This window comes from Cuculus canorus, chromosome 3, assembly GCF_017976375.1.
Source record: "Cuculus canorus isolate bCucCan1 chromosome 3, bCucCan1.pri, whole genome shotgun sequence".
Lineage (NCBI taxonomy): Eukaryota > Metazoa > Chordata > Aves > Cuculiformes > Cuculidae > Cuculus > Cuculus canorus.
The window spans coordinates 49,127,239-49,137,697 of NC_071403.1; the positions used below are offsets into that span (position 1 = coordinate 49,127,239).

At 39.3% G+C, this 10,459-nt stretch overlaps 1 protein-coding gene across 1 annotated transcript in view; it reads left to right on the forward strand.

Moving 5' to 3' along the window:
* NOX3 (NADPH oxidase 3) overlaps positions 1–4,818 on the forward strand; it is a 38,599-nt gene extending 33,781 nt beyond the window's left edge. Inside the window, exons 12-13 of the mRNA XM_009570357.2 lie at positions 2,487–2,611; positions 4,692–4,818. Of these exons, the coding sequence (XP_009568652.2) occupies positions 2,487–2,611; positions 4,692–4,818 (252 nt within the window). The remainder of the gene's footprint in view (positions 1–2,486; positions 2,612–4,691) is intronic.
* The last annotated feature ends 5,641 nt before the right edge of the window (positions 4,819–10,459 follow it).

Consider the following 10,459-nt stretch of genomic DNA (forward strand, 5'->3'; position numbering starts at 1 on the left):
AATGGTTCACTCAGATGATGCTGCAATCAGTTAGGTACCTGCCAGGAAAACTCTCACAGGAAACTTTTTGCTCTACTGTTTTATTTCCTGCTGTCTCCGTTGAATGAAGGAATGTTTGGTAATGATTAAAAAAATAGATTTCATAGAGGTGTTCCCTTCCTGCCTCTGCTGCCACAAAAAAAAATTGTTTCTTTCCACTTTCCTTAGGGCTTCAGTCGAGTAATGAGGTTATATGCACAAAGCTGTATTCAGAAAAATCTACTCCCACCATGAGGTATATGGCAGTCGTAAAAACCACCACTGTGCAGTAGCAGTGTCACGGGGCAGTACCCAAAACCAGTTCTGACAGAAGCTATTGAGGAACCTAACAAAACACAAAGGTGCCTTCATCTCTCAATTGTCATTATCCCACTTTCCTCTTGGGCAAACATCAAGCCAAAAGTCAGGTAGGGAGACATCTACTCTTGCTGGGATGTCTGACTCTTCACTCACGTGCCCTGCACTTTTCTGAGGTGTCTCCTTCTTCTCTACAAATGCCATGATCCAGTCTTGTGTTAGCACTGCCTTGTTATCCTGTGCAGTCAGTTAGGTGACACTGCAGCATACCTGGAGCTGTGCTGCCTCCCTGCCTGCACTGGTACTGCTCTTGCTTCTGGAGCACCCCAGTATTCCACCTCTAAAGGACTATGGGGGAAGAGGAATGCTTTTCAGTGCCTGCTTCTCCTACTCTGACCAAGCCCAGGAAACTGTGCTGGGTAACAGCTCAACTGTCTTCAGACATCCACAAAGCTCTCTCATCTTAGAGGTATTACTTATCTTTAGTAAATTCCAGTTCATCAGTCCTCAAAATTTGAGCTTGAGCACCAGTAATATTTAGACGATGTTTCTCTCCTTCTTCTGTAGCAAACAACAAAACCAACTTTCTCCTCGTTCTCTCCTTGTCTCACCATACAAATGACCAGTAGTCAGGTGAAGCTAAACCCAAGAAGGATGGGCAACTTACAGCTTCTAGTGCACCCTCCACTGCCTGCAGGTGTTTACTCCCCAGACATAATGTTTGTTTAATGCTTTGAGCTCTTTGTAGATTCCATATTGGCATCAGATGTCAAAGAGATATGGCATGTCTGCCACTGCTTGAACAAGAAATCATGTTTCAGCCTATTTCTCCTCGCAGTCCCCGAGATTCCTAGGCAACTTCATATATAATACTGTGAACTATTACAAGGGCTGACACCAAAAATTCCACTTAATGTGAACAGAAATAGCCCATCTGCTCAGTGGCACAATTTTACTGTAAACAATAAAAAAATCTTGTAGTTCTTAACCTCCCATTCTCACCACTTTCAGTTTTTTTCTTAGGTTATTCCAAGTCCTCAATGACATTGGCTCAAACTAACAAGAATAACCTTTTAGAATGACCTCTTGTGACAATGGTGCTTGACCAGAATAACTCTGGTGTTAGGCAACATGGAAGAATCATTAGCACAAGAAACATACAATATTCCCAGGAAATGGATCTAAATTTCAGCAAACACTTCTGCAAGAGATGATAATGATGCCTAGTTCATGCTAGGGCCTAAACTAAATGCAAATCCCATTTTTTAACTTGGCTTTCCTCAAGTAATTTCTTGACACTGATAGTAATGAAGATAGTCTGTAGTGAAAACAAGCATATTACTTCTACACAATAGCAGCACAATTAAGAGAGACAGTTGTTTTGTTTTTAAATGCACCTGGGATATACTCAGACAGCATAGTAATGAGTGTAGCATAAGAGCTGAGAGACAGTAAATGCCCATGAAAATCAGGGTTTGTTTTCTTGGCACCAGGAGGTGTGCAGCTCACTTAGTTCAGTGCTTCACCTAAGCTGATCCACTTTCTGCACCTTCCCCATCTGAAGAGAAGAGTCAAATCATTCAGGGTCTTACCTCTGCCAAGCTCATACATCCACTGTCTTTTCTATTTGGACTTACTTAAGGTGCATCTAATTGCTAATATTTAATGTCAAACCATTACAGTACACTTCATTCCCTTTCCTAAACTCCAGCTTAGGCTTTAAAACAGTGACTGCTACTTCAAGATCTGCAGTCAAGAAGATAGGGTGAGATATTCAAAGGCTGACAAAAGATTTAGGAATCTAAGAACTGCCTGTAAAAGCCACAGAGGCACTTATGCCCAGGCCAGTAAAGACAGGTAATTAATTCAAACTAATTTCAAACATTTTATCTCACAAAGGTGAACTCCTTTGCAGTCTTGGGCACTTTTGGAAATGCTTTTTACACTTCTAGTCATTTTGTGAACTCTTGAGTACATCTCGTCTCACCTCTCCTGTCCTCTCCTCTCCTCCTTCCATTTGATAATTACACAGTTTCCTTTCCCTTGTTAATAATTCTGTTTTTCACCGTGAAGTAGCATTATTGCTTTCCCTCTTATTTGAAGTATACATCGTTGACTCTAAAATTATTATCTTGTAAATTTGCCTTTAGGCTACTCACATAGCCCTACATTATGATGATAAGATGGATGCAATTACTGGTTTGAGACAGAAGACCTACTATGGAAGGCCAAACTGGGACAATGAGTTCAAGCAACTAGCCGAAAACCATCCTAGGTAAGGCAGGTTGGTTTCTGACCTTGCTAGGTAACTATTCACTCAGCATAAACAGTGGGAGAAGGGGAGGGCAAACCTTTCTAAATGACCCTTTTAAAATAATTCAGGTTTTTTGCCGTGTGGAAGGAAGATTTAAGCTTAATGAAGCTTTTAATGAAGAAATCTCGGAAAGAGAATGCCAATAAAATCTAATTTTTGGACAAGAAAATCTAATATTTAGAAGTATTTCAATATCCTGGCCTTTGTCCAGATATAATTGAAACACACAATCCAATTACTGTTCTGCACAAAGGACAAAGTAGCATTAATTTCCCTTGAAGATGGTTATTAAAGAGATAAACTGTGATTTTTTTCTTATGATGTCAAGGATATGTTTGTTCCCCTAACATATTTGGCTACTCTTGCAAGACTATGCTGTTCTGTTATTAGTTCATCTCTGCTGGCAAAGACAGTTCATTTGAACTTGGTGGATTCGTTAGTGGTCTGAGAAAAGCTTCTTTGTTCCTGAAAGCCTTTGAAGCAAGAATTTGAAATGTTTTGTATTCAGCAGTAGAAAATTCCAGAATCTTTGTGAGTCTTTATGATTTATAAACACTTACCTGCTAATGCAAAATAAAGGCTTGCAATTGGGAGATGGAGATACAAAAAGAAAAATATGAAAACTCTATTTAAACATAAAAAAAGACCCAAGAAAAAAGTTGAAAGGGAGAAAATCAAAGAGAATACAGTAAACTATAAATATACCATAAAATTGCAAAAATAACACTTGATGGAGGTCAAAATAAATAACAATATGAAAGATTAAAAATAGTAAAAGGCCAAGAGCAGAAAACATGTTTTTTGAAAGACCTTTTATAATGATTCAACTGCTAAACAGAGTTTTTAACGTTATAGTTGGAACATTACTTTGAAGGAAATGGGTATTAACTTTCTATACTGGATTGTGTGGCATTTCCTCAGAAAGCCAGTGCTAAAGTGACAGAAAAAAAAGTCAATGTTGAACTTTTTAAAGAAAACATATGAAATCAACATTCCTTATGAGAAAGAAATATGCTATCTTGCTTGCTCTGAGTTACAGAAGGGTCAAGAGGAAAAGAAACTTAAGAGTTTTTATTGTGTGAAGAAACAATCAGCTCTTACAAACCGACCAGATTTTGGGTCCCTGCACTTAGGTTCATAGACCTTCCTGTGGCTGCAACAGTGTCTTTCAGCGACTGGAATATACCACTCCAAATTAAACCTAGTACAATTGAGCACCGGAGCAACATGGGCACTACTTCTGGAAATGATGCCTTGAGCACCCAAATAATATCTACACCCCCTCTTTTATAGGAGCAAACTTTTTGAAACTCATGCCATCAGTTGTCATTTCCACTGCATTTGCGTAGATTGAGTTTTCCGCAGCAGCACAGTATACGTGTGTATCTGTCTGTACACACATATGTTTTAAAGCAATATGTGCTGCGTACTTAGATGCAAACCCTTCAAGGCACTTGCAGCAAGTAACCAGGTTTCCAGCTCTCTGTAACAGACTTGTGTGCTCATGAACACTACCCTTTGTAACACCGACCATGTTCTTACTTTCTAAGAACTACCTATTTATAAATTTAATTATTAAATAAGCTATTTAAAAATTTTGCATAGGCAGAATAGTGTTAAAATGAGGTGGGGAGGCGGGGAGAGGGAGAGGAAAAAAACCCTGAAGTAACTGAGAATTTTGTGTGTTTTTTAGAAAAAAAATATTTAACTTGGCTGGAGAAAAAGTACTGAAAATTTTCAGCCCAAGAAAAGGGTTTGCTTCTCTGATTAAAGAGCCCGATGAAGATCGAACTGAAAGAACTACCATTTAAAATATTTTGTGACCTCTAATATAGTAATCCAAAAAAATAACGTAACAAGATATAATAAACACTAAAGTATTAAAAAATTACATTGTAACACTTTATGACAGTCACACAATTTTTTTTCACATGTACTTCTCAAAAAAACATTTCAAAAGATGCAAAACTGGTGACAGACAAAACGTACAAGTTTATCCCTTTATTCTGCTACCCTCATGTTTTTGTTATTGCAATTACAGCAACAGTATTGGAGTATTCTTCTGCGGACCAAAGACTCTCTCTAAGATCCTTCAAAAGGCATGCAACTCATATTCATCAGTTGATCCAAGAGGAGTTCAGTTTCACTATAACAAAGAAAGCTTCTAAGCTGCACTTCTTAACACTAGAATAGGTATTACTAAATTGTGTATTTTTCCTCACCTTCTACCATCCTTTACACTGCAGCATTTGAGTCAGATATTAGGTTTACATTGAAGTAGCTGCACTGACTTCAGTAGAAAAATGCCATTCTATAATAACTAATCATTTGGACCTCATCCTTAGCCTTTCTTTTAAAGAACTGAAGGGGTGATTCTTCATAGCCTAATTAATGATGCTGTGAATTCATCTAAATCTGCGTGAAAACAAGCACAAACCACTAACCTTCGAAGAAAAAGGCAGGAGTAAAATGGACATTTAGAGCTGTACTTCACTGTTGTGTATGATCAAACTACTACTGCAGGCAATACTCGTATTCCTGCTGTTTAAATCGTGGTCAAACGTTCAAAGTATTTTCTTTCCTGGTGTTCTGATCTTGCACTTCTTATAGGCTCCCACTGCGCAGACATCCACATCAACATCACCCTTTGTGCTGTAACAATACTGTTAATATACACACTGTCCAACAAATTCCTTTTGCCCTACCAAACCATGCATCATTTAAATATGCCATTTCCACAGCAACTGGTGACTGTGCATTCCATAAGCTCATGTTCTCAGGGTTAATATGTTAAGGAGATGCCAGAAACTTTTGCATTCAGCAAATCAATCTCCTGAAACAGGCAACTAAAACTGTGGAAAAAAGTTTCAGGTGTACTTTAAATGTCACAGGGCTTCATGGGCACTGAAGAACAGGCTTTAAAAGATAGGGAGTCACAGATATGTGTCAGAGTGACTGAGGTGGGAAGGCACGCCCAGAGATCAGATACTCCAAAACCCTTGCTCAGAGTTGATTCTGTGAAGATAGGAGTGACATTTGAATTCTTCCTGTCCTCAGGAACTTCCTCCCATCACCATGGGCTTTGGCTTCCCTAACTCCACCCCTGCACGCTCAGTGTTCTCTGTATTTCTCCTGCATCACCTGTCCCTACTTCTACCTCTTCTATGCCATCTTTTGTACTTGAGTTTTGTCAGGAGGAATTTGTCTTCCATGCACGTCTCCTACCACCTTTGCTTGACTTACTCCACAGCAAGAGGGATCATGTTTTCACTTGGATGAGACGTTTCTTGAAAAACATCCAGTTCTCCTGAATCTGTCTTCTTTCTAGGACCATATTGCATGTGATACTTTCAAGCATAGAGCCCTCCTGTGTGCTTCCCATGCCACATGCCGTAGTGCACAGGCACATCAATGAAGCATCCAGTCATTTAGGTTTTCCAGAAGAGCTCAGAACTCTCCTACAGGCACATGCTTATTTGTGTGCATTTGCAGGCCAGAAAGCTGACCGTATTCTGGGCTACAGAGATGGGACCCCTTCTGCTCTGTTTTGTTTGTCTCTCCCGTTCACATCACCCTGCACACTTTGCTTGTCACCTCAGTCCACCATTTCTTCACTTGATTGTTGGTCATCCATTGTCTTCCCATCATTCCTAATTTAAAGCACTTGTCATGGTCTTGCCAGACTTTGCCCCACTGCAGTCAACCCTATCTCTTCCTAAAAGTCTTCAGTCCTCAGAGCGGGTCTGCTGGTTGTAAATGCCAGATCCCTGTTGTGAACACCAGCTGCACAACCAGTTGTTGACTTGCAGGATCCATGCCCACCAAGTTCCCCATCATATTGAAAAGCTTTTTGTTTAGTTGACTGTTCAATAATCTCTGTCAATGCAGCAAGAACTGTGTTTGCCTGCCATTTTGTCATATGCAAGCAGACAGCCTCCAGAACAGTGTCTGGGTGTAAAAATGGACTGTCTCCATCTGGTTACGTCAGCCACCACTGCAGCACCTTGTATATCAAAGCAATGAAACAACAGCCTTCATGGAACCCAAATCTTTAGTCTTCTTCTCATAGCTCTCACTGGCACTAGAGCTGCCATGGCTATAGGTTCTAGTCCCTAACACAGTCCTTCCCTCACAGCTTTGTGTTACTCATCTTTGACCTCTGAGTATATCATTGTCACCTACACAGACCTGATGTTGTCTTCCACCTTCAAGTATCTTCAAGTATTAGCTTTGTGACTTTAGCACTGTTAAGTATGTGGAACACAGGATAATTCCAGAATGAGGGAGAACTAAAACAAAAAATAAGGGAATGTTTTAACTATAAAAGTGGGAAAAAATATTTCCCCATTCCCCAGCACAGAAAGTTAAAGAAAAACAGCATTATAATTGGACTGAGGTGTAACCAAGTTCACTGGGATCGCAGAATCCCAGAATGGTTTGGGTCAGAAAGGACCATAAAGATCATCTAGTTCCAACCTGTCTGCCATGGGCAGGGACAACCCCACTAGACCAGGCTGCTCCAAGCATCATCCAACCTGGCCTTGAACACTACCAGGCAGGGGGCATTGACAACTTTCCTGGGCAACCTGTGCCAGTGCCTCACCACCCTCATAGTAAAGGTTTTCTTCCTAATGTCTTATGAAAATCTTCCTCCTTCCAATTTAAAGCCATTCCCTCCTGCATGCACTTCCTGACAAAGACTCATCCCCAGCTTTCCCTTAGGCCCCCTTAAGTACTGGAAGGTCACTATAAGGTCTCCCCAGAGCCTTCTCTTATCCAGGCTGAACAATCCCAACTCTCTCAGCCTGTCTTCATATACAGGAGGTGCTCCAGCTCTCTGATCATCTTTGTGTTGTCCCTCCTCTGGACTTGCTCTAACAGATCCATTTCCTTCTAGTGTTGAGGATTCCAGAACTGAACTCAGTACTCCAGATGAGGTCTCACAAGAGCAGAGAGATTCTCTCTAGGGGAAGAATTACCTCTCTCAACAAGCTGGTCACACTTTTTATTCAGCCCAGGATATGTTCAGCTTTCTGGCCTGCAAGTACACATTGCTGGCTCATGTTGAGCTCATCCACCAGGATCCCCAAGTCCTCCTTTTAAGGGCTACTCTTTACATACCATATAGCACATTTACACAGCCACACAATAAAAATAGGACATAGAAAATACCCTGCATGTGTGAGCACTCAAATAAGACAAATATTATGTATGTATATAGACCCACAAAAATGTCCACTAGAGGAGAGGTAACAGTAGAAACAAAGACACAGAATAGTAAAAATTATGTCACTGAAGATGCCAGTATTATTTTATACCTCTTCTACAAGGAGATACAGTATGTGTGAACTGAGATTGTTCTACAAGATACAGTTGCATTATTATTTAGTTTAGGGCTATACATCTTTGTTTTAAAATTGTTGAAGTTTTTTTTTAAATGCCTGCCTATGTGAAATGATTAATGCGGTGCATACTGTGTAGCAGTAGAGTAAGTGGAGAATTAGAGCCTCTGCCAGCTCACCTAGAGGCATTTATCTTTTTTTTTTTTCCCCTGGTGCCCGTGCTGAGCCTCAGGGTAAGCTGACACATTTTTTAATATAAATTAAGCTTCTTTTTTTAATGTGCGTTGAAAATCTTGAAGGAAATGAGAAATGTGTGTAGGCACCAGTACCAGCTGCCATTGCATGAAAGAAATAGGTGACAATTTCCTGCAGATTCTGAATGCTTGTTTTAATGGGGTTGGATCGGAGGTAACAAGCACAAAGATACTGCACTGCCAGAAAAACAGGATTTGTTCTCCCCCTAGCCTCATGCAACAAGATGTAACATTTAGCTTCTGGCTCAATATGGCATTTCTTCACTGCTTTGATTTATTCCCAGTTTTGCAAATCACTGTGGTATGCTACAGGAGATGCATTTAGAGCCCTTGTTATAGTTCATTGAGTAGCACTGCTGTTATCACCACCAGAGGAGAATTTCACTTGTATCAGGACTGAGTGACCTAGAATAAAGGAAAAATAATAATAATGAAGAAAAAGAGGTGGGGAGGTTTGTTGGACTAGGATGAGACTGCATTTAGGTTGAATGAAAATCCCTTTATTACAAATACAATTTAAATCAAAATGGGAACTAGGAAGATTTGGCTTCCTGCCTTGTTTTGTATAACACTGAGCACACAGCAGCTAAGATAATGTGAGCGCATATGTAATGACTCTATTATTATATTTATATATGGAAACATCACTCACTGTCAGGGAAAATGAAAGATATCTTCATGGATTTGTCCATTCAGCTCCTTCAGCAGGAAGTGTTCAGCACTGCATAGGAAAACATTAGTAAATAAAATATAGTCATAAGCGTATAGAATCACTACATCCTATGACAGAAAACTAATCACAGACAGGGATCGTAAATATACAGATTAATTACTTTGGCTCTTACAATAAAAAGAGTGCTATTATAATGACTGAAGTTGTGTAATGATAATTGAAGCTTATTCACTAGTAAGTGTAAATTGAAATATGTGAGCTTATATGTTCTGGGCTTCCACTCTCTCCCCCTCCTCCCAAATTATGCATGTAGTAGAAATCAGCCAATTAAGTTTGCTCATTAGTTTACACTGAAAAATTAAACAGGAACTGCCACTCTTAACAGAATGTCCATTTTATGTACCATATTATCATCATTATAAGGACTCTCCCGCTTCCTTCCTTGTTTCAGATATAATAAAATTGTTAAGAGGAAATACTGTTAACTGCAAAAAAAAGTGATAAACTTTTCATACATTTCAGTACTCCTGATTAACAGGAGATTTTAAAAGAATTGCCTTGAAGGCAGCTCAGTAGATACAGAAAAGTAATAAACTAAATTACATGGTAGATTTATAATCTCAACTGGTCAACAATTTCCGTGATTTTTTTTTTTTTTTTTGAGGGAATATCACCTGAGTTTCTTCAAGAAGAGAGAAAAGGAAAAGAAAAATGTGGCAATGCTTCCATCCAGCTTGCCCTATGAAGACCAAAAGCTTAAATGAAACATGCATAGTCACTAAAGTAATGAAGAATGCAAACCCATTATGGTCAAAACAGCGTAGCAGTTGAAAGACTGGGAAGTGCATCACTCTGTGCAGCAGAGGTGAATTGTCTCTAGGACTTCCATCTCTTCTTCTGACACTTTTCAGACAACCAGATACTAGGCATGAAGCCACCTTGGTGACTATTTACACAGTGAAGGGCACCCTATCACGGACTGGCTGGCCCAAACCTTCTGAGGTTTTCTCACCCCAGCCAGGGTACCCATTCTGCAGCAGCAGCTCCGTGTGTGAGATCCCTTTATCATCTCAGAAATTCTGCATTTTGATGGAATCAAATCAGGCACCCATTTCATTAAAGCTGCAATCACAACAATTATAATTTTCCAGAAGTTTCTACTTTCATGTTACTGAACGTGTTTGAATGAGAGTGGACCGACAATCCACATTCTAAAACTCTAACCGTTTAAGTGTATTTAACAGGAGTCTTCTTGATCTTCAACAAATTGTGTTTTATGGTGAAAAAAAAATTCGTTTACACAATGGTCTCAGTATATATGAACAAATGTGTCAGTTGACATGGAAACACACTTTTTCTCCTTTCAAAAGCAAGAAAGGGTAAAAAGGCTTAAACTCTCTAAAAGATATATTAATATCCTTCCAGAATACATATAAACAAACAAAAGTTGTATAGTATAATGAACCACTCAAGCCAGAATATTTCAAAGGCTATCGGCTTCAAATATTTGCAACTATTATTTCTAAACAATAATGACTTC